The sequence below is a fragment of the Limanda limanda genome, chromosome 21 (genome assembly GCF_963576545.1).
Source record: "Limanda limanda chromosome 21, fLimLim1.1, whole genome shotgun sequence".
NCBI classification, from domain to species: Eukaryota; Metazoa; Chordata; class Actinopteri; order Pleuronectiformes; family Pleuronectidae; genus Limanda; species Limanda limanda.
This window is the reverse complement of record NC_083656.1, coordinates 5,550,436-5,575,891: the sequence shown is the minus strand read 5'-3', so window position 1 is coordinate 5,575,891 and position 25,456 is coordinate 5,550,436. Positions and strand designations below refer to the sequence as shown.

Genomic DNA, 25,456 nt, shown 5'->3' with positions numbered 1-25,456 from the left:
AGAGAGGCAGGAAGAGAGAGAGAGGGAGGGTGAGAGAGAGAGAGAGTGAGGGAGGGAGAGAGAGAGAGAACAGATGTAAGTGGCTCGTCTGTGTGTTTTAGAGGAGTAATAATAAACAAGCAGACCAACAGCAGTGTGCGGGTGTGATGCATGAATCTGCAGCTCTGATGCCGGCACATCGCATCCTCCTCTCCGGCTTCCAGAAGCGGTGAGTGTGGGGGGGAGCCAACAGGGAGGGGTCCATCCATACCCTTCCTCCTCTTCCTCCTCCTCCTCCTCCTCCTCCAACTCCTCCTGCCACCCAGCGGTGTGCAGGCAGCGATGGCCACGGGAGAAGTGTTGAAGAAAGCGTCGGTGAGGAACGTGTCGGTGGAGAGAAAGAACCTCATCACCGTGTGCAGGTCAGTTCACCGTCAGGGAGGAGGATGATGATGCTGATGCTGATGCTGAGCTTTGATTGGTCCAGATGTTTATTCTAAGTGGTCATGTGTGATGTGACTGGGATTAATAAGATAATAAACGTTGGATTTGGTGTTTAATTCTCACCACAGACAACATATATAAAGTCTATAATATAATCTGACACCCATGCCTATATCATCCCTATAATAAGTCATTAGAATGAGCCCAGGAAGCCACTATGTGCACCAAGGAGCTTATTTGACAGCTGCTGGGTTTTCTTCACGTAGAATGTGACGTTACGCAGACAGTGTTGGAGTTTAGCGTTGTCATCCTTGTCAGGGGTTGATGTGTTTCCTACCAGCTGATGGCGTGGTTGCTATGACGACAACCTTCCTGGGGCAAGGACTGGCTGGCACCCCAGGGACTCAGTGCAGGGAGGCAAGTGTGAGGCTTGTCAGGTCATTGGCCCAAACTAGGTTATTTGCTTTAGCCTACACGAGTATATATATACATCTGTGAACTTCTCAGTGTACATGAAAATATATTTTTCACTCCAAGAGCAGCATGTGTTCATGTAGGAATCCAGCACATGTGTATTTATTCAGGCAGAGATGGAGGAGACCTTGAGAAAAGACAGCAGATATTATTCTGTGGCTGAGTCTGACCTCTGTTTCCAAATGTCCACAACCACAGTTTGTTAGTTTTCCACTTCAGCAGAAAGGCCAAGTCATGTGATTGCAAGATCCAGTCACAACGTATGTTCAGATCCACTGTGTGTGTGTGTGTGTGTGTATCTGTGTGTGTGTGTGTGTGTGTGTCACGTCTCAGTGCTGATACACTGAATACACAGGGGATTGTCTCTTGCTTTGAGGTCCGTCAGCCAATTATTGTCTTGTATCTGGCCACAGTCGGAGCAGCTCAATGAGACATTGTGGCCTTTGGAACAATGGGCGTGAAATCACTTGCCTCAGTGGCTTGTAGGATAAGCATTGTCTTATTGACACACACACACACACACACACACACACACACACACACACACACACACACACACACACCACAAACTGACTGTGTACTGTGAAGTTCTCAGATGTCTCACATGAAAATTGTTTAGACCCAGTTTTCTAAACATCTTCCAGAGTTTATGTCTGAAAAAGGCTATAAACAGACAATCACTGACTAAAACACAACATCCTTGGCAGAGGTAATGCATTGTCAGCATATCTGACATTATTCTTGTGCCGGCTTCAGGGCCGTGTCCGTCTACTTGGAGTTATTGGTCCATATGGCTCTTTTCAACTACACAGGAAATCCAACAAATGACATTTGGCAGGTGTTCTTGCAGTAAATAGACTCGATGAATTATTCAGTCTCTAGGAAAATGATGAGGAGTGGTCATTTCAGTAGAAGCACGAGCTTTAACCCGGAATAAACATAGAACCATCACAGAACAAAAGGTTTTGGTACGTGATGCAGATATTACAGCATGAGGCCACTTCCTGTGAAGCTCATCTTCCTCACAGATTGATGACGTCTGGCTTGGCTGTAAAAATGGGAGTGAGCAGGAAATGGATGGCTCAGTGTGAGTGCTCACATTAGAGTTACTCAAAGGAATGACATTGATAAATACAATTAAGTTTCACACTCAATAGATTTAATTATCTGTTATTGTTTATTCAATAAATTAGACTTTAATTTATTCACCAAATGAGTTTATATAACAAAAAGTGCGATTATAGTTTTAACTCTACTACTGAAGAAAGAAAAGCAATAATCTTTTAATCTGTTCCCTGACTAATGAATTCCCATCATGACTTTATTACTGGGAACCACACTCTTTGTTTAAAGCCTCTGTTTTCTCGCTCTCTCCACCGCACACAGATTCTCAGTAAAGTCGCTGTTGGAGAAATACACAGCCGAGCCCATCGATGATTCATCCGAGGAGTTCATCAATTTCGCCGCCATCCTCGAGCACATCCTCAGCCACCGATTCAAAGGTGCCAATCCCCGAATGAAGAATAATAGACTGACGGCATGTTAGAGAAACTCGATATTAAAATCATTGAATAGTTTCAAAAGCTGTCATTTAAAACTGATGCTGAGAAAACAACACAGAAAGTTTGTCAGTATTAAAACTGTTAAAGCAAGAGATGATTCTCGATTCTCGTTATTTCTCAGTGGAATCAAATAAAATGGTTAATTGAACAAATTAATTGGATCAATATTGATGTTATGTGTCTGTTTGCTTCACATTTAATACACTGTGCTCATGTAACATTTTCTCCTCAGGCTCTGGCAACTGGTTCGATGGACAGAGGAGTTACTGGGACTACGTCCGCCTGGCATGTGCCAAAGTCCCCAACAGCTGCATCGGCAGCATCGAGAGCATGGAAAACATCAGCACGTCACGAGCCAAGGCAAGTCCCACATACCGATATAACGGTAGTGACGGTACTATAAATGATGACATGAATAAAGAAAAGCAAAGAGAGGAAGGAGGAAGAGTTTCAACACATATAATAAAGCAATGATGCTAAAATCTCTTCATCAGACAACGATCATAAACTGTAATAGCTAAATTAATCTCAGTCTCTTTTCTAGACTCTACCATCATAAGTTGTTTCAGAGCTAAAGCAATATAGTTTAATCAAGCAAATTTCATATTTTAATATTCGGTTCTGTACCTGCGTTCTGGCGACACCTAGTGGCTAAGGGCCATTCGTCCATTCCATTGTTGTGAACACAATATCTCAAGAGCACCTCGAGATCATTTTTTCAAATTTGGTACAGACATTAAGTTGGACTCAAGGAGGAACTGATTCAATTTTAGGGCTCACAGGTCAAAGGTCAAGGCAACTGTGACCTCTGATGTCCCTCTTATGCCACGTAAACGCATCATTTTAATCACACTTCGAGAGAATCCTTTCAAATTTGTCACAGATATTTACTTGTGAATTAAGATTAGATTAGTTAGTCAAAGGTGATGTAGTCCTCATACAACATAAGTATTTGGCCTCATAAATATGATTTATAAATTCTGCCTTAAGACAGTTTCCTCACACTTTGACCAATTGTCCCTTTGACTCAATATATTAAGAATAAATAATTATTTCTAGATATTTCGGTTTGTTTGTGAAGATGTTTTTCTCACACGTTGGTGACCTCTGCAGGGCCGAGCCTGGGTGAGAGTCGCCCTGATGGAGAAGAGACTGTCTGAATACATCGTTACTGCTCTGAGGGACAGCAAAACAACCAGGTAGGAGACCCAACAACTACACAGCTACATCACCGCACCGCTACTAGAACCATGTTCCCACCCGCTCGTACCTGTTTCTTTTAGGAGGTTATACGCAGAAGGAGCCGTCATGTTGAGGGAGGAAGCCACAGTTCTTACGGGGATGCTCATCGGTCTCGGAGCCATAGACTTCAGGTGACCTTTAAGTTGACCTTTAAGCATTTACATTTGATTGTGTTGTTTGTCTTTAATTATTTTTATTCCCTCCTGTTTGATTTCTGTTCCACAGTTTCTGTCTTAAGGGGGAGGCCTTGGATGGAAAATCTGCAGCAGTGATCGATTACACACCGTACTTGAAATTCACACAAAGGTATTTTCATTGACAATGTAATAAATAATCAGCTAGTAGTGCAGATATTTAAAATAACAACACATTTTCAACTGCCCACAAAGGTTTACACTCTATATCACAATAACAACTCACAGGAATAACTCTTAATAACAACCTTTACACACTAAGTCAACTATATACTTGATGATTTTGAAATAATTGCCCTCGTCTGTTGCAGCTACGACTACCAGAGTGATGATGACGATCAGCACAGTGTCGACAGCAGCATGAGCGATGACAGCGTCCCCGATCACCCCTACGTCCCCCTGGTCACTGACGAGGAGAGCTGGAGCACAAAGTGTCGCAAGATGGAGCAGAGGTTCAAGATTGTCAACGCTCAGAAGGTAGGAGGCCATCTTTTAATGGTTGAACCATAGAATCGATGTTTAAACAGTCTATGGTTTGAATATACTAAGGAAAATATCACTTAAAGGAACATTTCAATAATTTTAAAGTGATTCATAAGTGTAAATGCATCAGCTGAGGGTGGACATTTATTTTCACTCAGCGTGGATGTGTGTTGCCAGGGTTACCTGGAGGAGCTTGTGCGCCTGCGTGAGTCCCAGCTGAAGAACACGGAGTCGGAGAACAAGAGCCTGAAGAGTCGGCTGGAGGAGATACAGAGCCAGAGCCATCTGGAGAAGAAGGAGCTGGAGGCCGTCGTCCTGGAGCTTCAGGAGCAACTGTGAGTGCAACAGACACTAAAGGTCCCAATGAGATATTGGATGATTTGTTACAGTAAAAACGTTTGAGGCATGGCTGATCCAGAAGTCTGGATATGATCAATTCTTGATAATATCTTCCTTCATGAACCCCAGGACAAGCTTGATTCCATGTGATTCCAATCATCTGGCCAAAAACCTCTCGATCCCCCTGATCAACCAGTGGCCGGCACTGCAGCCGTACAACAACCAGGAGGACGTCAAGCTGTTCCGCAGGTTTGACTCCTGGTGTAACTTATCTCACGTGCAACACAAGGAGACCAGTTGTTTAGGGTTATGGAGGATTTCTGCTCCTTCATGACAACAACTAAAAATAGAATCAGAAATACTAAATACATTCATTACACACTAAGACAAAGATGTTGCATCAAGTATCGTTTATTTCTGCTTGTCCTGCAGGAGGAGCTTCCCCAGCACGGAGCTTCTGTCAGTGGAGCTCAGCCTGGATTCAGACTCTCAGAGGATTGGGAAACAGAACGGAGACTGGTGCACAGGTAACATTATAAAAAGTGATATAGTGACTGTGACACACTGTGTTTATGTGAGTTGACCTGTTAGTAACTGACTTTATGTCCGTCCCACCCCCTCCAGAAAAGGACTACACCCCCTCCATGATGGGCCTGTGTGGGTCCTTGGCCTCCATCCCGAGCTGCAAGTCTCTAACAAGCCTCAAGTCCAGTGAGTGCCTGGTTGACATCAGCACAGAAAACAGTCCTGCGCTCTCTCCCAGCTAGGGGGCGCCAAAGAAACACTGCCAACCACTCAACAAACAGACAATTCAAAAAACAAAAAGAGGACTTTTGGTAGGCGGACAAATGTGTTACCAGTTACCTTTTACGCTCCGAGCACGCCACGCTCTCTAGCTACACCTGTCAAGCATTTGAGGAAGAGTGGCCCCCCCGTCTGGGACTGTCCCAACAAAGACGTAGGGATCAGCTGCTGTGCTGCCGACGGCCTCCCTCACTTTCACTGTCTCTCATTGTCTTGACATGATTAAGCCTCCTGGAATGCAAACAACTGGTTCGTGTTTGACCTCTCTTGCATCACCACACTTGATTTTGTGCAATGTCAGTGCTGCATCTGTACCGGTCCCTCTCCTCCAAACTCACTGTAAGGGTTGTTCTGTATGTCCCTGTCTGTTTGTCAGTGTCTTATCAGTCGGTCAGTGTGTCCGCTGCAAAATACAGGCAGGGCTGTTGAGCTGTTTGAGGAAACATAAAGAATGTTTTTGCCATATTACAAGAGATAAAAAAAGGAGGTTGTTGATGTTAGGATGAATGCCAGTATAGACCTTAATCAATCATACAGTAGGTTAGATACAGGTTTTGGGGATGTGACACAAATGATCTGTGAGGTTACCAAGGTTTGCAGGGGCACTACGATGTGAACACAAAAAAATAAAGATGTAATATCTATTGCATACAAATGCAAAAATGCATTGTGACTATGCAGCGTGAATGTTTTCATTTTCTTTTTCTACAAACCTGGCTCGATAGAATAGTTTGAGAGAAATTGTGAATGTGTAACTTGGGTGTGTGTCATCAGGTTTTTGTCTTAATTTTTGTCTTCTTGTTAGCATTATGTAAATTGCTATCTCATGTGGTTTTGTCGAGAGTTGGGTTATGTTGTGTTATTTAAATCTGCAATAAAACTGCCTTTTTTTGAAACATTAAATACTTGCAGGAATTGTATGTTTATTATTGTTAGCATTGATGCTTCTAACACCTCTTTTACACCAAAAGTAGTGAGTCTATGTGGGAATTTGAAATTCGCTGAAAAGAAGCAATGCTCAAAATCACAAACGCTCCGAGAACTAAGTCGCTCTTTGACCTCTAGATATATTATTTGTGCATTATATACAATGTAGAGCACCGGTCAACAACATATTTATAGTTGTATAGGAAGCTGGTTACGTATTAGATAATTATGAATTAATGATTTATGGGGAAGGGGTAAGTTTGTACTTCTCACTCCTTTTCAAATATGTAGATTAAATCATTAGGTGTTTTTTTTCTTATCACTGTTTGTAAATAAAACTTTCTGTTTTTTATTATATAATTTCTCTCTTTTTTCTTGACATAAGTTTAAAAAATGAATGAATTAACTGTAGGTCCAAGAGTGCATGACCTTTGGCCCTGTGCCTCGGTCACTTTTTGTCCTCATGCCTCCTCTTTGTTGCTACACTTTGAGAAGCACGACGTCGTGTCTCTTCAAATGGGTTTAAAATGGCCCACGTGGGGTCAGAGGTCAGGATCATTCATTCATTAAAACCGACAAATGCACAGAGCTGAACAAACAGCGGCTGAAGCTCCTTTGGAAAAGCTTTATGCAGGAGACACATTCCACATCGACACACTGTCCAATTAACTGCCTGGCTGTAAATGAATGGACACTGAGGGGTTGAAAGAGGTTTGGTTTCGTTCCTGGGTTTTATCTTTGGCTGCTGTGTGACGGTGACATCAGTTGCCGGGTGCAGTTGCAGGAGATAGATGAGCAGGCCACTGGACACATGGTTCAGCACTTCACCCTTTCGTGATAAAGCACTTTCACTCCCATTCAGCAGCGCCAGACACACGAGCATGTCATCTGAGCGTTGGCTGCATGGGGTAACTCTGGGCCAGTTCGGCTTGTGAGTGGACACTGGGAGCCCACAGGTCTGTTTGTAAAAGGACATGTCATGTTATCTTTGGCCCCATCTCCTGTCCCACCATTGGCACTCCCTTTTACGCAGAATCTGGACATTTATCTCCTTAAATGCACACTGTACTCGCACACCACCCATAACTACTTCACAGTCCACCCAGGCGCTGCATACACACCCAGTTGGGGTAATTTAATAGGCCCCTGGTTATCATGATGAAGTTATTAAGAGGACCATACCGGTGGTTTTATGTGTTTCAATAAATAAATTATGACATGTTATTGTCATTTCCTTATGTGTTTTTCATTTGTTTAACGGAAAATGAAAAATTAAATATAAAATATCCACAAGTTAAACTAACTTTAGTGAAGCGCACACATTAAAACCTAAGAATAACAATAATACAATCGGACATGTATACAAAAGCACTTTTACTTTGTACATTGTATACAATGGTAATATATTTGCATTGTTTTGAATAGATGTGTTACTATACTGTGGTATTATTAGTTTATTTGAATTTGTTTGTGTTCGACCACATATGATATGTAGTTTAATACATGTACAGGTTTAATTGCCAAGCAAGGTTTACACAAACAAGGAATTTGCTGTGTTGTATTTGTGTAAATATAAAACATATAAACAAAGTAAAGTACATGGAATGGTAAATTACAGTAGCTTCCTCAGCTTACAATAGTTTTAACTTAATTTCAGAAACTTTTAATTGTGTTGCTCGACAGTTACTTTTAAGAATCTGGAGTTTAAAGTTTAAGTTTTAGTAACATGTGGGCGGTGACAGCGAAGTTTCTTTAACAAGAGGCCTGACGGATTGACATGGGACTGTCCAATAAGATCACAGCTGGGGTCTCCACCAGCCAATGGGAAGTGAGCTTGGCCTGAGGGGGTCCCGCCTCCTCCCCGATTAAACCCACAGCAGCGTGGAAGTGCAGGAGAAGAGTTTGTGGAAACACGGAGAGTCACCGTGGGCCCAGAAACACACGTTAACCTGCGGGGGACTCACACACTAAACCCGGCGTGAGTGCAATGAAAACACCCGCTGGGGTTTGAGAGGAAGACGTCGGGCTTCACGTACGAGTGAGTTTTGGAGAGTGGAGCCGCTTCCTGGTGTCGAGAACCGAGTGGAAACATCCGAACATCCTCACAAAGAAAGTTTCTCCTGCTAGGCTGCTAACCGAGCTCCGGTTGGTGGGGGGGGCGAGGAGAACCGTGAGCTTCCCCGGGGGGAGAGGGCACCACCAGCGGCCTGGGAACCAGTCATCTGTCGAGTCTTCCTGGAGCTTTTAACTCGGAGGTTAAATGAGTTAAAAAAGCCTGAGTTTTAAAAGGGGTTTTTGTTTTGAGTCGTCATCATCATCATCAGGAGAAGAGGAGGAGGAGGAGGAGGAGGAGGAGGAAGAGCTGGTAACTCGACAGAGTTCTCCACAGAGCCCCCCACTCTTCACCCTCAAGGAGGAGGAGGAGGAGGAGGAAGAGCTGGTAACTCGACAGAGTTCTCCACAGAGCCCCCCACTCTTCACCCTCAAGGCCGGACCACGACCCCCACATCGCCGCAGAGACCCCCAGCTCCGACCCGGTTCGACCCAGACATGTCCGGCCGAACTGGGGCTCCACAGCCCCTCAAGGCCACCGTACCGTACCAGCTGACCGGCAGACCCCGGACCCAGCACCGGGAGGGGAAGTCCGGTAAGACCCCCACACCTGTCACACGAGTCCGGTCCCCTAGATTCATGCTTAAAAGCTTTAAATAAGAATCATGATCAACTTTATTTAAGTTGCACCTGTAAACAAAACTCAGTGACCAGGTGGTTTAAAAGTTAAGAAGTGAAGGCAAACAATCATTAAAAGTTGAAAAGCAAATAATTAATGTGCTGCTAATATAATAAAAAGATATTCAGAATAAATGCAGCCTCGCAAAGCAGCTACATCCTCATTGTTTTGCTTGTTAAATACTTGTTATGTCATTGATGACTTAAAAAAGTTAAAATAAAATAGTAAAATTAACATTCTTGAGCCAAATCTTGCTCCAAACTTATTACAATCATTTAATTAGGATAAATAGATAAGAATAAAACCACACTGGGCCACATGACGTCTGGTTCTTGAGGTTCCTCTGTCATTTTGTAAGTTTCTTAACCACAAGTTTTTCAACTGATCGAGAATCACTAATTGAATATTCATTGTTTGGTGATTATCATTTATTTATTTACAGATCAACTAATCATTGTTAAGTGTGTTGTGTTGTTTTCTGTGAATATCTTTATCTCTCTATATTAAAGTGTTATGTTTTCTTGTTGTACTGTCATTGGATTTCGAATAAAGAAATGGATATGACACTTTATAACAACAATGCTTTGGAAATAAAGTAATACAGATAATAGAAACTAGCAATTATGACTTTTTTATAAAGGTCACACATTGTCAATATATCAGAGAATCGTTTGGTTATTAAATGTCAGACAATACTGCAAAATGGCCGTTAAAAGTTTCCATAGGTGACGGCTGCAGATTCTTAGCTATAAAAGGAAAAGTACCCTAAACCCCAAATATGAGGATTTCCTAACTATCAATCTATTTTCAAAATGGCAGCAAAATATATTAAAACAATTAACATGTTATTTTAGCTGTGAATGTTGTTCATGGAGGTAAAGTAGGTTAACACTTTTGTAATGCAACTACATTAAACCCTTGTGTTTAGCTCATAACCTTTATTATATTATTTATGTGTTTTCTGATATCTTTAAAATGACTGAAAATAACACTAGGCTCAAAATTCAACAATTCTTTTTCTGACATATAAAAACAAAGAATAAACAGCTGATGTGAATCTGTTGTCACGTGTATAATGTAAAGTTGTTTCTGACGCTGACAGCTGGAACCACCACCACACTGCACCAGCTGAGCTCTGGCATGAGGCGGACCATGTCCCTGGACGCCATCATCGGACCCTACCTGCAGGGACACTGGCCCAAAGAACCAGAGGGACAGAGCAGCCCCTCGTGCAAAGACAAATCCACTCAGGTCAGCCCCCAGATGAAAAAAGTGAATTTAATAACGATGCTGTCAAGTTTGAATGGAATAATGCATACGTTTGTTTGTTTTGACCTTTTCAAGTGACTAATGTCAGGATATGGTGGAAGATTAGTTTGCATGTTTTGCAGAGAACAGGGTTGCAATGAGAAACTGTGAGGGAGGGAGTGTCCGGTGCTTGCACAGCTATTGCAGACTTAAGAACCACAGCAGTGAGAACAGTCCCTGAAGTCAGCTGACGAGGCCGTTTTGGCTGCACCCATCCTCTCTGCTCAGCGCAGGCACTCGCCACTGCGCCTCGGTTGCCCACATCCTCCCCCCTCTTTTGTTTTTCAGTTTCTCCGGCTGTTTCTTACTCTCGTACGAGTGTGAACAGAGAGTCTGTGGGTGTGGATGATGTGATGTGGCTGCAGATCAGCTTGTGAGCATGAAAAGCTGATCTGTACCTGGTGTGAAACGTCTGTGCAATAGGTTTTGAATTCTGGTTTTAATGTGACGACAGTGTCAGACTTGAATATTACAGCCTCACACAAAGCTTTAATATACAGGCTCATGTCTCAGTGACAATCCACATTACTTTTTGAGGGTTTTCGTTTTCATAGCAGCTGACCATGTTGTGGTTTCTTCCACCTCCAGACACCAGACTCGTGGTCAGATGGGTCTCAGAGCCGGAGAGGCAGCAGCAGCGGCAGCCACAAGCGATCAGCATCATGGAGCAGTGATGAACATCTGCGGGAGGTCAGCATCGGCCGTCTCTGGTCAACATAAGTTATTTTAACACTCCGGACAATGCTGTTTTTTTTAATCAAAGACGACAAGCTGCCGAACGAAGCCCTGACTCGGTTACTGTGGCAGCATTGAGCAAGAGGAGATCAAATGACCTCATCGTAAAGAAACTTCCCGTTTTTCCACTAGAGCTCAACTCCTTGTGACATCTTTTTTATCCCAACATAACGATCAGATTATCACAACAAGCCACTGAAGGGATCATGCAGATTGTGTGTGTGTGAGACATGTTTAAAGGCCTTATTGACTGACTGTAACGCTCTGTTCCTTGCAGATTGCTAAACTAAAACAACAGCTGCAGCAGCGCAACAGACCTGCGCTCTCAGGGGGACACGACAAAAACTCCCAGCGAGGGTATCCTCAGAGGAGCTGCAGCCTAGGAACCACCCAGGTAACTCACCAGCATCAGCACACACAAACACACCGTCCCACTTACTTCATGTATGTGTTTTTCTTTAAGTTTAGTTAAAAAACATCTTTAACCGGGGTGACCTGTCTCCAAATGATCACTGCTGACATTCATCAAAGTGAATAAGGAAATGCTGCAGCCCATTGCAGGAAGTGAATGAAAAAAACACATTGAAGCAACAGGAAGACGACATCATGCTACTTGTGTTCAGAGAGAAATTTCTTCTTTTCAGCACATCTGCTCTGTTTCGTTGCTCGTTACCACTCATGCCTGGTCTCAGGTGGTTTGAAACCAACGTGTGGAGACTTAGCAAACTGATATACAAAGGTTACAAACAAGATTAAAGAATTTATAAGGACGTTGCACGCCTGCCAGTTGTAATTGTCATTGTGGAATTCTGTGAATTCAGCCGTTATCTCCAGCACACGTAGCTTTGATACTGGCCTCATGAAGTCTGAGCTTTGGACACTGTACAGGAAGCCTTCAGGATGTGATTTGGTAATAACAGTCACAACCTTTTTTTATTGCACTCTTCAAATGATGTAACACACATAGCTTTGAAATAAGAGGAAACAAGAAAAGCTGACAAGACAGCTGTGCAAAAAGGCGTCTGATGTGTTGAAAGTTGCTCCTCAACCGTGATGCAGCCTCAACTCTATTCAACTCGTGTGTCCTCAGACTCAGTCGGTTCCCATCCCCCTCGCTCCCTTGTCTACGCTGGTCCCTCGACTGCGCTGCAGCGTGGAGGGCCTCAACCAGGAGCTGGAGGGCATGTTCATCTGCCAGCCGCTGCATCCTCAGCACAGGGTAACTACCACCCACCATCCACACATGGAAAAAACCCCAGGAACTGTTTTACTCTCAAAGAAAGGAACAATATGTAAAAACGCTTCAAATATAATATAGATTATGTTAATAACGTTGGTTGTTTCCTGTTTTTCAGCTCCTCGAGGTGCCTGATGGTCACCGGGCTCCGGTCCCTCGACTGAGCTGCAGCAGTGGTTCCCAGAGTGACCCCATAACCCCAACCCTGTCTTCATGCTCCCCCTCCCCCTGCTCCTCTCCCTGCTACATCTCCTCCTCCCCACCCTACTCTGGAGAGGCCCCTGTGGACCGGCAACAAGGTTAGTCTTTTAGCACAGGGGGCCATCTTAAGGTCAGTACTGATGAGGCAGTACGCTGTGTGGGTCAGGGGAGGAGCTGAATAAAGCATAAGCAGGTTTTAACTTTCAAGTGGTATTGAATATTTCTTAAGTTTTATAATTCAGCTGAAAATATGAATTGGAGACATAAAAACCGGAGAACTCCTACAAGTTTGAATAATGCGTGTCTGATAAGTTTTTATATTTGAAATAAACTTGGCCCCTAATGGAAGAAATATTAAATACTTAAATAAAGAAATTTCATGCTCTTGAACTCCAGTTAACAGATATTATTACTTAATTTCAAACATTAGTAAATGTCTCTAATAAGATGCATAGAGATCTTGTTGTGAGCGTGTTCTTCCCTCTTGTTTTCAGGTTCCACAGACAGCGCAGAGATGTGCCTCCTGTCTAAGTTCTCCTGCCAGAACGAGGCGGACCTCCCCCTGCCGCTGCTGATCTCCTCGTCTCCAGGACCCAACAAAAGCTCCTGCTTCCAGCGAGAACCTCCAGAAGGCTGCGAGAAGGTCCGAGTCTGGGAGGAGACCAGGTACGTTTTTTAATTTATTCTTGTTTTAACACTCGTTACAGTAGTTGAGACAGGACTCGACTGTATCGTCTCTCTGTCAGTGCGATGATGACCTCTAGTGGTGACTGTAGTTTGTTCTTTGTCCTATTCACCTTTTGATTTATACCGAGTGAAGACACCACTCTGTCAGTACATACTTAATTCTTATTCAAAGTAGAATAAATTAGAATTTGATGTGTAAGTGTTTACACTAATAGTCTCATTCTTCAGTACGGTTTAAATACGTCTTTATGTCCTTTTGGACAAGTTTTGACGATTCATGTGATAATATCCTCGTCATTGTTATTATTTTGTTTCTCTTGTTGTTTTCATCTCCTGGTGAGTTGTAGCTTGTTTCGATCTTGAGTAGAATAAAGTTTGGCACACACAAATTTCCACCACTTACACTATGTTGGATATTAGTTTGATCTCATGTCGACTCTCCTCTCATTCTGTAGCACTCGAAGCCAATCAAAGCCAACCCTCTTCTCCTCCTGCCCGGACCCCAACAAGGTCAACTTCACCCCCCACGGGGGCTCAGCCTTCTGGCCCGTCAGCCTCCTGAGGCCCCTGCTCCCCTCCATGGACCTGTTGTTCCGCAGCCTCGCCATCTCCCCAGCAGGCAGCTGCTCAAACCAGGGTACGATTTCCTGTCAGGCGGCGTCCTCTGAGAACCCTTCTGCTGCTTCAGATCCTCCGGCTGCTGCCGCTGCCACCGTGGGAGAAAGCTCCGGTCGGGCCTTCGCTTTCTGATCAATGCTGCAGATTGATTTCTGAAGAGTTTGTATAATGCAAATCTTTGAGTCTTCTGGGTCAGATTTATCCCAGTTGCTTTATTTTAGGAAGGTCCCATTGCTTTTCTACGCAGGTATAAAAAAAAAACGTGTTAAAAAAAAAAAATATAGAAAGAAATTGAATATGATACTCATGCATGATCCAAAGCTTTGCTTTATACGTTACTTGTGTCAGGTTTCCAGGCATCGTGACATCTCTAAATTAAGAGCTTTATAGTTGAGACTTTTCATTATCCAAAGATTTAGTTTTGGCCAAACCAGAGTGTGAGCAACGGCTCATTTTTCTCTTACACGATCTGAGATGTGATTCGTTGACTGATTTGCTGCACAGATTTTTCCGTTTCCCCAAAGAAGCCATGATATAGACTTTTTATTTGATGCTGGTTATAAAACCCTTGACTGTGGTGTGCCTCTCGGTCTAAAATGTTGAGAGTTTGGGTCCAGTCAGAAAAACACATTGGGAATACGTTTGTTTTTAAGCATTTAAAGATATTTATCTGCGATTCTCCTTAGATTTTTTTCACCTAACACGACCCTTCAGCTGTTGCTGGTGTACAAAGCATGACAAATCAGTTTGGTACTTCTTTTTTTTTTTTTTTACCTGATTTGAAAATGAACTTTTTGTTAGCTGTAGACTGAAGGGAATATTCCAGTTGTCTGACTTGGGGACATTCAGTACCTGAAGGCTTCAGCTTCTTGCATTCCTGCTTCAAACGTTGATCCGATGTTGTTTTTTTTGTATCTCGTTAACTTGCAAAAAAAGGTAACTTGTACACATGTTAAAGGATGAAAACCTGCTATTCCTCTATGTTCTAGATGTGTGCTTGACTGTATGTTTATAGTTTGGAGGTTTCACAGCCTAGTTGACTACCTAACCAGTTTTAGTGGTGTAGATTTGTCATCAAGTGTTTTTCTTTGACCATGTTCTCTTTTTCATCTGCCATGCTGATGTTCAGATTGAGGTTTATTTCTGGTAGACATGTTTGCACAAATTGAACTGCTACGTTTGAGTCGCAATTCTTAGTTTTATATCCACTTTTTGTACTTCATTGTAAATTGTAGTAATGTGTATTTTCTACACCTTTTTTTCCAATTACCTGCAACATAAGCTATAAAACAGTTACTTTTAGTTTCATTCTGTCAGTATAAGTGAGGCGGGTGTTACATGAGATGTTGTATCAGGTGGATTTTTATGCACTTCCAGGAGAGGCTTTTTTATTTGGAGGAAACGCTTGTGAATCCTGGGTTTATTGTGTCTGACAGGAGTTTTGTTAATGGGTGTGTGTCTGTGTGTGTGTGTGTGTGCACGTTGATGGGAAGGTAACTAGTCTGACTGTTCGACTAACTTCTGCTAGTTTTAGTGTCCTGGTGAATTGCTGATGCATTTAAACATTGTCTTTTTCCAAATAAGCCTCAAGGTCAATGTTTATTGAGTCTGCAAAGAATCCAGGGACGTGCTGTTATCTCAGGTTCTGTGTTCTGTCCACATAAATAAATATTATTGATTATTCGCTGTCGCCGTGTGAATTTCTGCTCTTTGGTTATGACTGTTGATGCAATGGTTTTGAGGTTTCAGCACCTGTAATGATCTAATATGCAAGTTGTGCTGTAACATTTCCCGCTCACAGTGTCACAGGAACAGAGCGGGGGGGTGGGGGTGGTTGGTGTTACACCGCGATATGTGAGACAACAGAGTTTGTCTTTAAGATCTCAACCTCAGTTTGATAAAACCAAACTCAGATCTGTTGTTTCTCAGTAGGAAAAAAACTGAGAAATTCAAGCATTGAATTAGATTAAGTTTGTATAGTTAAAACCAAAGTGCTGAACAATCTGTTTCCAGTTTACTGAACAGGAGCATGTGCTGCTTATGAATGGATTAAATAACACAACCTAGGTCTATGATAAATTGGGAATAAGACAGAATCTGCAGACCAATAACAATAATGGAAGTTGCCTCCTCCAGCATTGTTCCATTAATTCAAATTGCCTGTATTTTGAATCTTCTAAAATTCCCAATGAACCATTTCTGGAGTGTAAATGAATGTAGATGTCAAGGAGAAGGATTTATCATCCATCACCTGCTGACACATTTATATACGTCCATGTCACATGACGCAGCCCGATACAGATGTGCAGCTGTCGTGACGTCTAGCTGTGTGATTGGCTGAGGCTGCGAGGAGGTGGTGTTCACTTCACTGCACGTCCCGGCCTGTAGGAACCATAGGAACCCGGTGAGCGGTCCTCCTTCGCTCCCTCAGCCGCACAGCCTCAGCTCTTCTTCGGACTCGGCCGGAGAGAGGTCCCGCTGCCATGTCTGTGTTCAGCCTCCTCGTCAAGCAGCTCCGGAGCCACCCGGCTGTAAGTGTGTTTGATTCTAACGCGTGAACGACCCGGTGACATTGAAGGGAGCCGGCGAGGACGCGCATGCCTGGAGCGCGCCTCCCGTTTATTCCCATTCACTCCTTAATCATAATTGGTAATAATTCAAATGCACCGCAATGGCATTTACACCAAATTCACCCAATGCGTAAAGGCAGATTTACACATTTGGTGATTAGGGTGAAAGAGAAAAACGCGACTTTTACAACATGTTTATTCATCTGATGATTCCTCTACAGCCACAGATTTGTGATTAAATTAACGATTAAATAATATTCCAGTCAGGTAATTTGAATGCACCTTTCATTCTTAACCCACTCTGTATTCTCTCATCCATTTGTTTGTGGTGTTTCCTCTCCTCACGCATGTAGATTGGGCTGTGCCACCCTCTCAGCGTCTTTTTGGCAGCTTTAAAAGACGAATCACCTGCAGTGACGAGGCAGAAAACATCCTCATGATATTCACTTGTTATAATAATGATAAAAATTATAATAATGATGATCTGAAGGGAAAGATCAGGTGCAATCAGGCGCCACCATGCTAGCACTGCGTTCCAGCCATGTCTGAAGGTCGCTGCAGCACGTACTGTACTGTACTGTATGGACTGTATATGGACTCCATGCTGGAATGACTCTCTACTGTTTATCAGAGGGCGACAGAGTCAAGCTGTTATTTATAGATCACTGAATAGAGACTGAGTGTGTCTGTCTCCTGCTACAAACGTGAACTGTGCTTCAGGAGAGACATTGCGTCTCTAAACATTTATTATAATCATTATTAACGGTTTTATATGTGATTATAATCCCATTTGAATCAGTTCACTTGGTAGAGATTGGCTCAATATGGAAATCCTGTGTATTTTATGTTATGGATCTATAGAAAATAATAGAAAACAATGACAGCATCTGACAGAAGAGTACCAAGATAAGAAGGTGAAGCATATTAGCCTTATAATACTACTACTGCTACTATTACCACTAATAATAATAATACTAATAGGATAAATACGGTAAGTTTTAATTTGATTCAAATTAAATAAATGGAAGTAAAATTAAGGTTGAATTCAGACACCAACTCACGACACGTGAAAACTGTAAACTTGCACCTCTGACATTTTGATCCTTGAATGGAATAGACTCAAAGATTTTGTTCTGTTCCCACCAGCTGATCCCCCTCTTCATCTTCATCGGTGGTGGTGTAACCATGAGTGCCACGTACCTGGCTCGTCTGGCTCTGAAGAACCCAGATGTCTCGTACGTACTCGTTTTATCACAGACAGCAAACAGAAATTCCTGTTGTGGATCTATTGTTTTGTACCCAGCACATATTGTAAATGATTATTAAACCTTAGTCTATTTGTAAGTACCACATGTTGCATGAGGAACATTAATAACCTCAAAAAGTCAAATTCCAAAAGTGTCTTCTGTTCTTGTCCACAGATGGGATCGTAACAACAACCCTGAGCCCTGGAACAAGCTGGGGCCCACCTACCAGTACAAAGTAACAGCTTTCTGATTATAATAATAATCATGATAATAATAATGATATGGAATATTTTGATTTCACACTGTGTGTGATAGTTTGGTTTGATTCAAAGAATTAACCTCCATCTGTAAAGGACGTCCCATATCTTATCTCACCTCAAAGTCCATATTCCTTTATACTGATTGTGTATGTTTGTTTCTGTGTGTGTGTGTGTGTGTGTGTGTGTGTGTGTGTGCGTGTGTGCGTGTGTGTGTGTGTGTGTGTGTTTCCAGCTTTTCGCAGTTAACATGGACTACTCCAAGCTGGAGAAGGACAGGCCTGATTTCTAAATTGCACGTCCACCTCTGACGTCGTCTTCAGTGTGAAGAGCCGTTGCACTTTTATTTGTTTTACCAAATATGAAATAAACCCGTGACGCTGAACATGCCGCACTCATTCAGCTTATTCTGGAGTACGGGATCAATCACTTTCTCAGTGACTGTCTGAATGAATTTATTTTTGTTGTAAATCATTAAATCTATATAAACCCCACCTCTTGTTCATGTGTATCTCTTGTGACTTGAAACTAAACCACCTCAGGAATCCCAGCTTCAGGGTTTCAGGAGCTGGTTAAATGAACAAAGTTAGTTAAGAGTCTGATAAATAAATCAGCTTCTATGTGTTGAATCATAAGAAAACATATTATTTATATTTTTACCTCAATGAAGGAACATGTTGGTTTAAACTAAATAAAAATAAATAATAAAGCAAAGATCATTAAAATATAATGTTTTATATAATAATAAAAAAGAAAAAACAATAACATCAAACTAAATCATTTACCCCCAAGAAGTAAACTCCATGTCTTCCCTCGATTCTCCACTTGATGGCGGCAACGAGCTGAATGGGCGGTGAACGAGAAGATTAAGTTATCGCGAGATTTCACTTGAATATAACGCGGGAGGCAGCGCGACAGGAGCAGGTCGAGTTGAACGTAAACAAACTCAAGACATCGTATAACGCGGTGGAATCTACGATAAATGACACGTACTCGGGTTCGGCTGCGACCCTCGGACTCTGTGCACTTGGATTAAATCGCATGGTTTCTATAAAGTCGGGATTTAAACGCGGTTAACGCAGCTTGTTGTACCTTGTGTTAGCTTAACAGCAGCTAACTGCAGCTAACTGCAGCTAACAGCAGCTAACAGCGGCTAACTGCAGCTAACAGCGGCTAACAGTAGCTATCAGCAGCCGCTCCATGGATCTGACGGAGGATTTGTCTGCTCGGGTCCTGCTGAGGAACATCCTCAGCTCCGAGACCCCCAGGACCCCCATCACCCGCAGGTCCTCATCCCTCCATCATTCACTCATTCATTCACTCATTCATCTATACCTTTATTTGTGTTCTTTGTTGTGGTCGAGAGTCGAATGATTAAAATCTGTACCCGTTTGAGTTGTTGCTGTATCTGCCAAGAATAACCGGACCTGACAAACATTATAGGAAGTAAATAACAAGTCTGTACTAAGTTTGTCTTCTGTGACTGAGCATGAGCCATAAATCCTGAGGATGTAAAACAACCAAAATCAAGCTAATAACTGTAGCTGATGATTGTTTTGCCTTATTCACTTATATAACTATTTAATTGATTAGTTGATTTATTTACTTTGAGCCCCAGACCCTCTCTGGTGTATTCTGACTTTAAATTGTAAAATTCCAAAGGAGGCTGGGCAATAAAACAATATCAATAGTTATTGCAGTATCATTTTCATCATTAGCAATATAACAAAATTCAAAATACATACATTTCTTACTGATTGTGCACTGTGCAGTACAGTGAGCATAGAACACATAACTGGTGCTATAAAGTCTCTAGTGTTTGACATAGAATTTAAAACCACAACTTTCATTCAGAAGCAAGAATCAGTTTTTAGACCCAGAAGAAATAATAATGTTACAATTATTGATATTGACTGAGCAGACTGGAGGAAACAAAGCTAACTTACTGTCTGGAAGTGAGGAGCAAATTCCATATAAAAATATCAACTTTATGCCAATGAATTAGGAGTTGTGGCCATAAATGCTTTCAAGATAAAACGTTTGTCTCCTCAACTTTGTATTGAACACATTTTAAACTGTCTTGTCTTAGTGCCTCCAAAGAATTGAGCCCCAGCGGGAGCCGGCGCAGCAGTAGACTGATAAGGAAAGATGCTGGAGCCAAGACCCCACAGGACATCCTGAGGCGCAGCTTGAAACATAAAATGCGTGAGGTGAGGTGGAAGAGTAATTACTATGCGGATGATTGACATGTTGTTGAGTCTAATGAAACTGATTTATCGTGCTTCCTTTCAGAGTATAACCAGGAAGTCCTTGCCCACCACTTCAAGGAGGACGGCCTCGGCCGGGCCCCGGAAGATGCAAACTCCCGCCCCAACCTCAATGATTTTTGATGAGGGAGACACACCGAGGCACATGCTCAGGAACATCCTGCTGACAGGTGCGTGGGCCTGTCTGTCTTTCTGCACGCGTCATGATGCAGATGTTTGTTTTTCTTTTTAAAAGAGTCCTTTATTGTGTGATTCAGAGCCGGTGAGGTCCCCGGTGGTTCATGAAAAAGCTGCGTCAGAAGAGCCACAGCTGCCTTCAGCCGACTCAAGCATGACCAGCAAGCGTCCCAGGTGAGCAGTGTGTGTAACAGGATGTCTCATTATCGGTTGTTTGTATGCCACTGGCTGAATTATGTTCTGTCTTTATATATAGATATTATAACTTGATGTTTTCTTGTTTTCTTTAAGTATTGAGCTCTCAGGGCTGGATCTGCCTGATTTAACTTTTGGCAACGCGGCAAGCGTCGCAAAGGGGCTGAGCAGAAAGAGGCCCCACCGAAGTCTTAACGTTACCACTTTTGAAAAACGACTTAAAGGCACAAGTGGTAAGGTTAAAGCAACTTCTAATGGGATCCAACCACTGATTGTATAAGATGCTGTGAATGTTTGTTTTTGTAAATTCATACATTTACTGAGATGTTTGTGTTTTGGATCATTTGAGCTGCATCAGAAAGCAGTTTTATTGATTTGCTCACGGGTCTTTATGTTTACAGATGTTGGAGAAGAAAGTAATGTTTCGATGAGTGATCAATCATCACTTTCCTTAACAAGGTACATTTTGACAAATAGAAAGTTGACTTCTGGTAATTAGGTATTATCTGTTTGTTGTTACAACAATTAGATTCCTGAATACCTTGAGTATCTAATTGACTGTATTGTCTCTTTACTCTGTTTGACAGCTCCACTTCTTTGGGTTTGAAAACCCCCTTCGTAGACATGCGGTCAGAAAGGAGGGGTCTGCAGAGGAGACTGACCAACCGTAGAAAAATCACAGAAGAAGAATTCGGTGCTGGTGTAAATAAATGGCATATGGGAGACGGTCATGGTGATTAAATAGCTTTTCTTAACCTAGCAAATGTTCTATTTTCCCCCCAATTTTATATCGTATGTATAACAAGTTGAAGAGAGCACTGATTATTCTTTTTTTTTTTAGTTAATGATGAAACATATGTGTCAACAGTTATTGATTTTCTTTTATCGCCTAGACAAACCACAGGATCCGAATATGACCACCTACTCTGAGGGCTTCAACCTGGGCCTAAGTGCTCTCAGTTTACCTGATATCTCAACAGATATCGTCAACTGTAACACAGCCCTCTACACAGAACCTAATTCCATGACCTCCAGCTCGTCCATCGTTGCACCAGAGGACAAAGGGGAGACGAGAGACATGGAGCCAACCGAGGGAGGAGGTGCAGCAGAACCTCAGAGTGAAGAAGGTGTTTCTGAGGATCAGTCAGAGAAAGATGTGGATGCAGCTGAAGAGGTGGAGATGAAGAGTACATCTGATGGTCAACACTCTGAGGAAGAGGAGAACAGAGTTGAAGCTCAAACGGAGGAGGAAGGTGCATCTGATTCTCAAACCGCTGCAAGCAGGTCTCAGTCTGAGGAAGAGGAGGTTGCACCTGACTCTCAAACTAAGGAAGAAGAAGATGTAGTGGATTCTCAGCCTGAAGAGGAGGTTGCCGGCAGGTCTGAGGAAGAGGAGGTTGCACCTGAGTCTCAAACTGAGGAAGATGAAGATGTAGGGGATTCTCAGCCTGAAGAGGAGGTTGTAGCCATGTCTCAGGAGGAGGAAGAGGAGGTTGCACCTGAGTCTCAAACTGAGGAAGAAGAAGATGTAGTGGATTCTCAGCCTGAAGAGGATGTCGCAGCCAGGTCTGAGGAAGAGGAGGTTGCACCTGAGTATCAAACTGAGGAAGTTGTAGTGGATTCTCAGCCTGAAGAGAATGTTGTATCAATGTCTCAGGAGGAGGAAGAGGAGGTTGCACCTGAGTATCAAACTGAGGAAGTTGTAGTGGATTCTCAGCCTGAAGAGGATGTGACAGCCAGGTCTGAGGAAGAGGAAGAGGAGGTTGCACCTGAGTCTCAAACTGAGGAAGAAGAAGGGGCAGTTGATTCTCGGTCTGAGGAGGATGTTCAAGCCGGGTCTCAGCCGGAGGCAGTGGGTGATGAAGAGGAATATCAAAGTGACCAAGAAGAACCTGCAGCCAATTCTCAATCTGAGAAAGAAAAGCCTGTGGTTGAAGATGAGCAAGAGGAGGGGGAGGAAGGTGAGCAGGCCTCAGACCTGCTGGAGCACATCAGTCGAAGGGCTCAGCGCTCGCAGGGCGGCCTCATTATGCCGGTTGCAGGAGCTGTGGGAGATTTGCCGGATGCAACGATAGAAGGTAAAGTCACAAATAGAATCTCTTACTGTAGATAATAGGGATCTTCTAATATCATTTGTTTTTTTTCGCCCACTCACAATTCAAAACTCGACGGGGATGGATTACTTCACTTGTCACTTAATTTAAAGTATAGATAATACAGTTTTTATTTATCACTGACAGACTAAATTTAAATATTGATGCTGTCAAATAATAATAATATACACAAACTCTTTATCATTACCAATCATAAGACTGTTTTGTTCGGAACGTCATGTCTAGTTTATATTAAATATGTTTCAATGCAAGTTATAGATGTTTCCCAGTTTTCTTATTTAAGTGTTGTTGCTTGCATGTAGGATGGAGTGAGGGCAAAGCGCACGCTGCTATAGAGCCGAGCGAGAGAAGCCATCCTCATTCTGAGATGCCTGACGTGGCTGAGTCTTCGACCCGAGGACAGAATGATGATTCTCAGTCAGAGACAGAGTCTGATGCTGGTAAAGAAAACCTTCCTCTTCCACTGGAGTTGACGCATGATATCGTAGATGACGACCACCTGAGTGATGCTGCATCTGAAGAAGAGGCCGCTGCTTTGGACCCTGCTGAACAGGAAGAAGAGTGGGAGGAAGAAGATGGAGAAGAGAACGAGGGTCAGTGTTTCTGTCATTGTGTCCACACTTGAAGATGATTTATGGGTCCGTGGTTAAACTTGGTGCCAGGTGGATGTTGAGTTGGTCTCCAGGAAATTAATGCGAGTCTATGGAGTCTCTCTTTGACCCTATCGTGTGTATGTGTTTTATTTTAAACAAATGAGTAACATGTTGTTTTACCATTTCTAACCCCTCAGACTACATGCGCGAGGCCCCAGCCTTTGTGAAAGAGAAAAGAAACTTTTCCTTCCTGGACCGTCAGGCCTCAACTTCTGTTCCGAAGAATATTCAAACCAGGTAAGTTGCATTTCCATTGTAATAACACATGTTAAAATAAGCTTGTGTGTTTTGCTGGAGGTTCACAGTACAGTCAGTTTAAATGTGCTGAAAATTCCTCATGTTTTATGTAACTGACCCGTTCTTCTCTCTGCAGCTCCACCAGTGGTACAAGTGAAGTTTTACCAGCAGCTAAACCAAAGCAGGTGCCGCGGAAGAAGAGCGCCCCGAACAAGAAAAAAACAACCCTCCCTAAGAGCTACCTGATGGGTGCGTTCAGACACTTTGCAAAAGCAAAGGTCTCTGCAGATGTGTACCCTGTCCTGGATGAAGTGTAAGTAACCAGGACTACAGGACCACTGCTGGAACAAATTAAGCAACAAGTGAAATTAAAAGTTGTGAAATTCTTTCTAAGCCATTTGGAATCTTCTGTTTTGTAATTTGGTGAATATGTTACTAGTGAGATAACCGATGTGCGTCATCTTTTTGACAGAATGGATAAATTCTTCGAGCGGCTGGCGGACGACCTGGAGACTTATGCAGGTCATGCAAAGAGAAAAACCATCGAGGTCGAGGATGTTGTGCTGCTGCTGAAAAGGTCAGTGGGTTTTGGGTTTAAATCAGCGTGCACTAGCTCTTTCTGAAGTTATTTTTTGATGGAGAGTTTTAAAAAAAATAGTAGTAGTAATGTGTTAAAGTAGTTTGACATATTTACATACAAAAACAAAATACTAGGTGTTTAAAAAAACATTGTAACATCATTATTTCATATTTTATTATTAGTTTGACTTCCAGCTCCAACTTGCCATTAGGCTTAGATGCAATTAATGAATAAATGACATGCCAACTAGACAAAGGCCAACATTGGTCTTAATTCATACTACAATGTGATAAATGTAAATACAATATTTCATGTTCTTTTGGCTCCTAACAAAAATATGTGGTTCTTTAGTGGCTAAATGCTTCCTGATCTGGGACAACATTGCCCTGCTGGAATTCACAGTATATCTTTATGAATTGACAGTGAAGAAGAGCAATAGTCTTCGAGATGGTTGCAATGCTGCTAGACATAAAGTATGAAGAATTAAAGTTTGTAGCAGAACATGACAAAAATTAAGACATCAGTGCCACACAAATATTATAGTAACCACTAGATGGCAACCTTGAACTCCATGTGGCGTGTTAAGAGGGGACGTGATGGTGAAGAAGGAAACTTTTACTCTGAAATCTCCCTCTGATACACTACACTAATCTATGGGAGCATTCGTTTTAACCATTAAACTTGACTGCTGTGTGTTTTGTGTCACTCTGCAGGCAGGGTCATGTGAATGACAAGGTGCCGGTGGAAGTGCTCATTGAGAAATATCTTCGCATGGAGCAGCGTAAGCTCTTGATCCCCATCGCGACAAGTGGAAATGTTGTCATCCCTAAAAAACTGATTTGAATATTTCATGTACAGCCTCATGCTTTTTATTTGGTTTCATCTCTGATATCTTCACATTTTTCTTACACTGCATTTGTTTAAAATGCTGTTATTTTGAATGTTAAGTTTTGTATAGATTTGTAAATATTTGTTAATATATTCAACACTGACAATTTTATTTTGTCAGTGATGTTTATGAATCTTTCTGTCTTGGCTTTTTCTGTAATGAAATAATGTGAGTGTTGATGTATTTGTCACTTTTCTTCAGTGAGCTCTTTATGCACATGATTTCTTGTCTGACAGCATGAAAGAAAAAGAGGCTACACAGTCTTTGAAAATGAATAAATATTGAAATAAAGGTCCCTGTCCCTG

General features: G+C 42.3%; 4 protein-coding genes across 4 annotated transcripts; all 4 read left to right on the top strand.

Annotated features, from left to right (window-relative positions):
• Positions 1-300: 300 nt before the first annotated feature.
• On the top strand, positions 301-5,484 carry rundc3ab (RUN domain containing 3Ab). The gene is made up of 11 exons (XM_061095254.1): positions 301-401; positions 2,284-2,399; positions 2,692-2,819; positions 3,573-3,658; positions 3,743-3,832; positions 3,927-4,007; positions 4,207-4,372; positions 4,556-4,713; positions 4,847-4,966; positions 5,150-5,244; positions 5,342-5,484. The coding sequence occupies exons 1-11, from the start codon at positions 322-324 to the stop codon at positions 5,482-5,484; spliced, it is 1,263 nt and encodes a 420-aa protein (XP_060951237.1). The 5' UTR covers positions 301-321.
• Positions 5,485-8,903: 3,419 nt separating this feature from the next.
• LOC133027842 (glucocorticoid-induced transcript 1 protein-like) lies at positions 8,904-15,648 on the top strand. Its single transcript, XM_061094984.1, has 8 exons — positions 8,904-9,095; positions 10,282-10,430; positions 11,076-11,177; positions 11,500-11,616; positions 12,313-12,441; positions 12,578-12,758; positions 13,155-13,326; positions 13,803-15,648. The coding sequence occupies exons 1-8, from the start codon at positions 8,999-9,001 to the stop codon at positions 14,095-14,097; spliced, it is 1,242 nt and encodes a 413-aa protein (XP_060950967.1). The 5' UTR covers positions 8,904-8,998; the 3' UTR covers positions 14,098-15,648.
• Positions 15,649-16,357: 709 nt separating this feature from the next.
• Positions 16,358-18,454, top strand: ndufa4b (NDUFA4 mitochondrial complex associated b). Its single transcript, XM_061095403.1, has 4 exons — positions 16,358-16,496; positions 17,682-17,770; positions 17,957-18,017; positions 18,275-18,454. The coding sequence occupies exons 1-4, from the start codon at positions 16,449-16,451 to the stop codon at positions 18,329-18,331; spliced, it is 255 nt and encodes an 84-aa protein (XP_060951386.1). The 5' UTR covers positions 16,358-16,448; the 3' UTR covers positions 18,332-18,454.
• Positions 18,455-19,239: 785 nt separating this feature from the next.
• cenpt (centromere protein T) lies at positions 19,240-25,121 on the top strand. Its single transcript, XM_061095558.1, has 14 exons — positions 19,240-19,325; positions 20,129-20,249; positions 20,332-20,476; positions 20,564-20,657; positions 20,775-20,911; positions 21,080-21,137; positions 21,266-21,411; positions 21,572-21,805; positions 21,896-22,756; positions 23,095-23,385; positions 23,583-23,682; positions 23,828-23,995; positions 24,155-24,259; positions 24,976-25,121. The coding sequence occupies exons 1-14, from the start codon at positions 19,240-19,242 to the stop codon at positions 25,103-25,105; spliced, it is 2,676 nt and encodes an 891-aa protein (XP_060951541.1). The 3' UTR covers positions 25,106-25,121.
• The last annotated feature ends 335 nt before the right edge of the window (positions 25,122-25,456 follow it).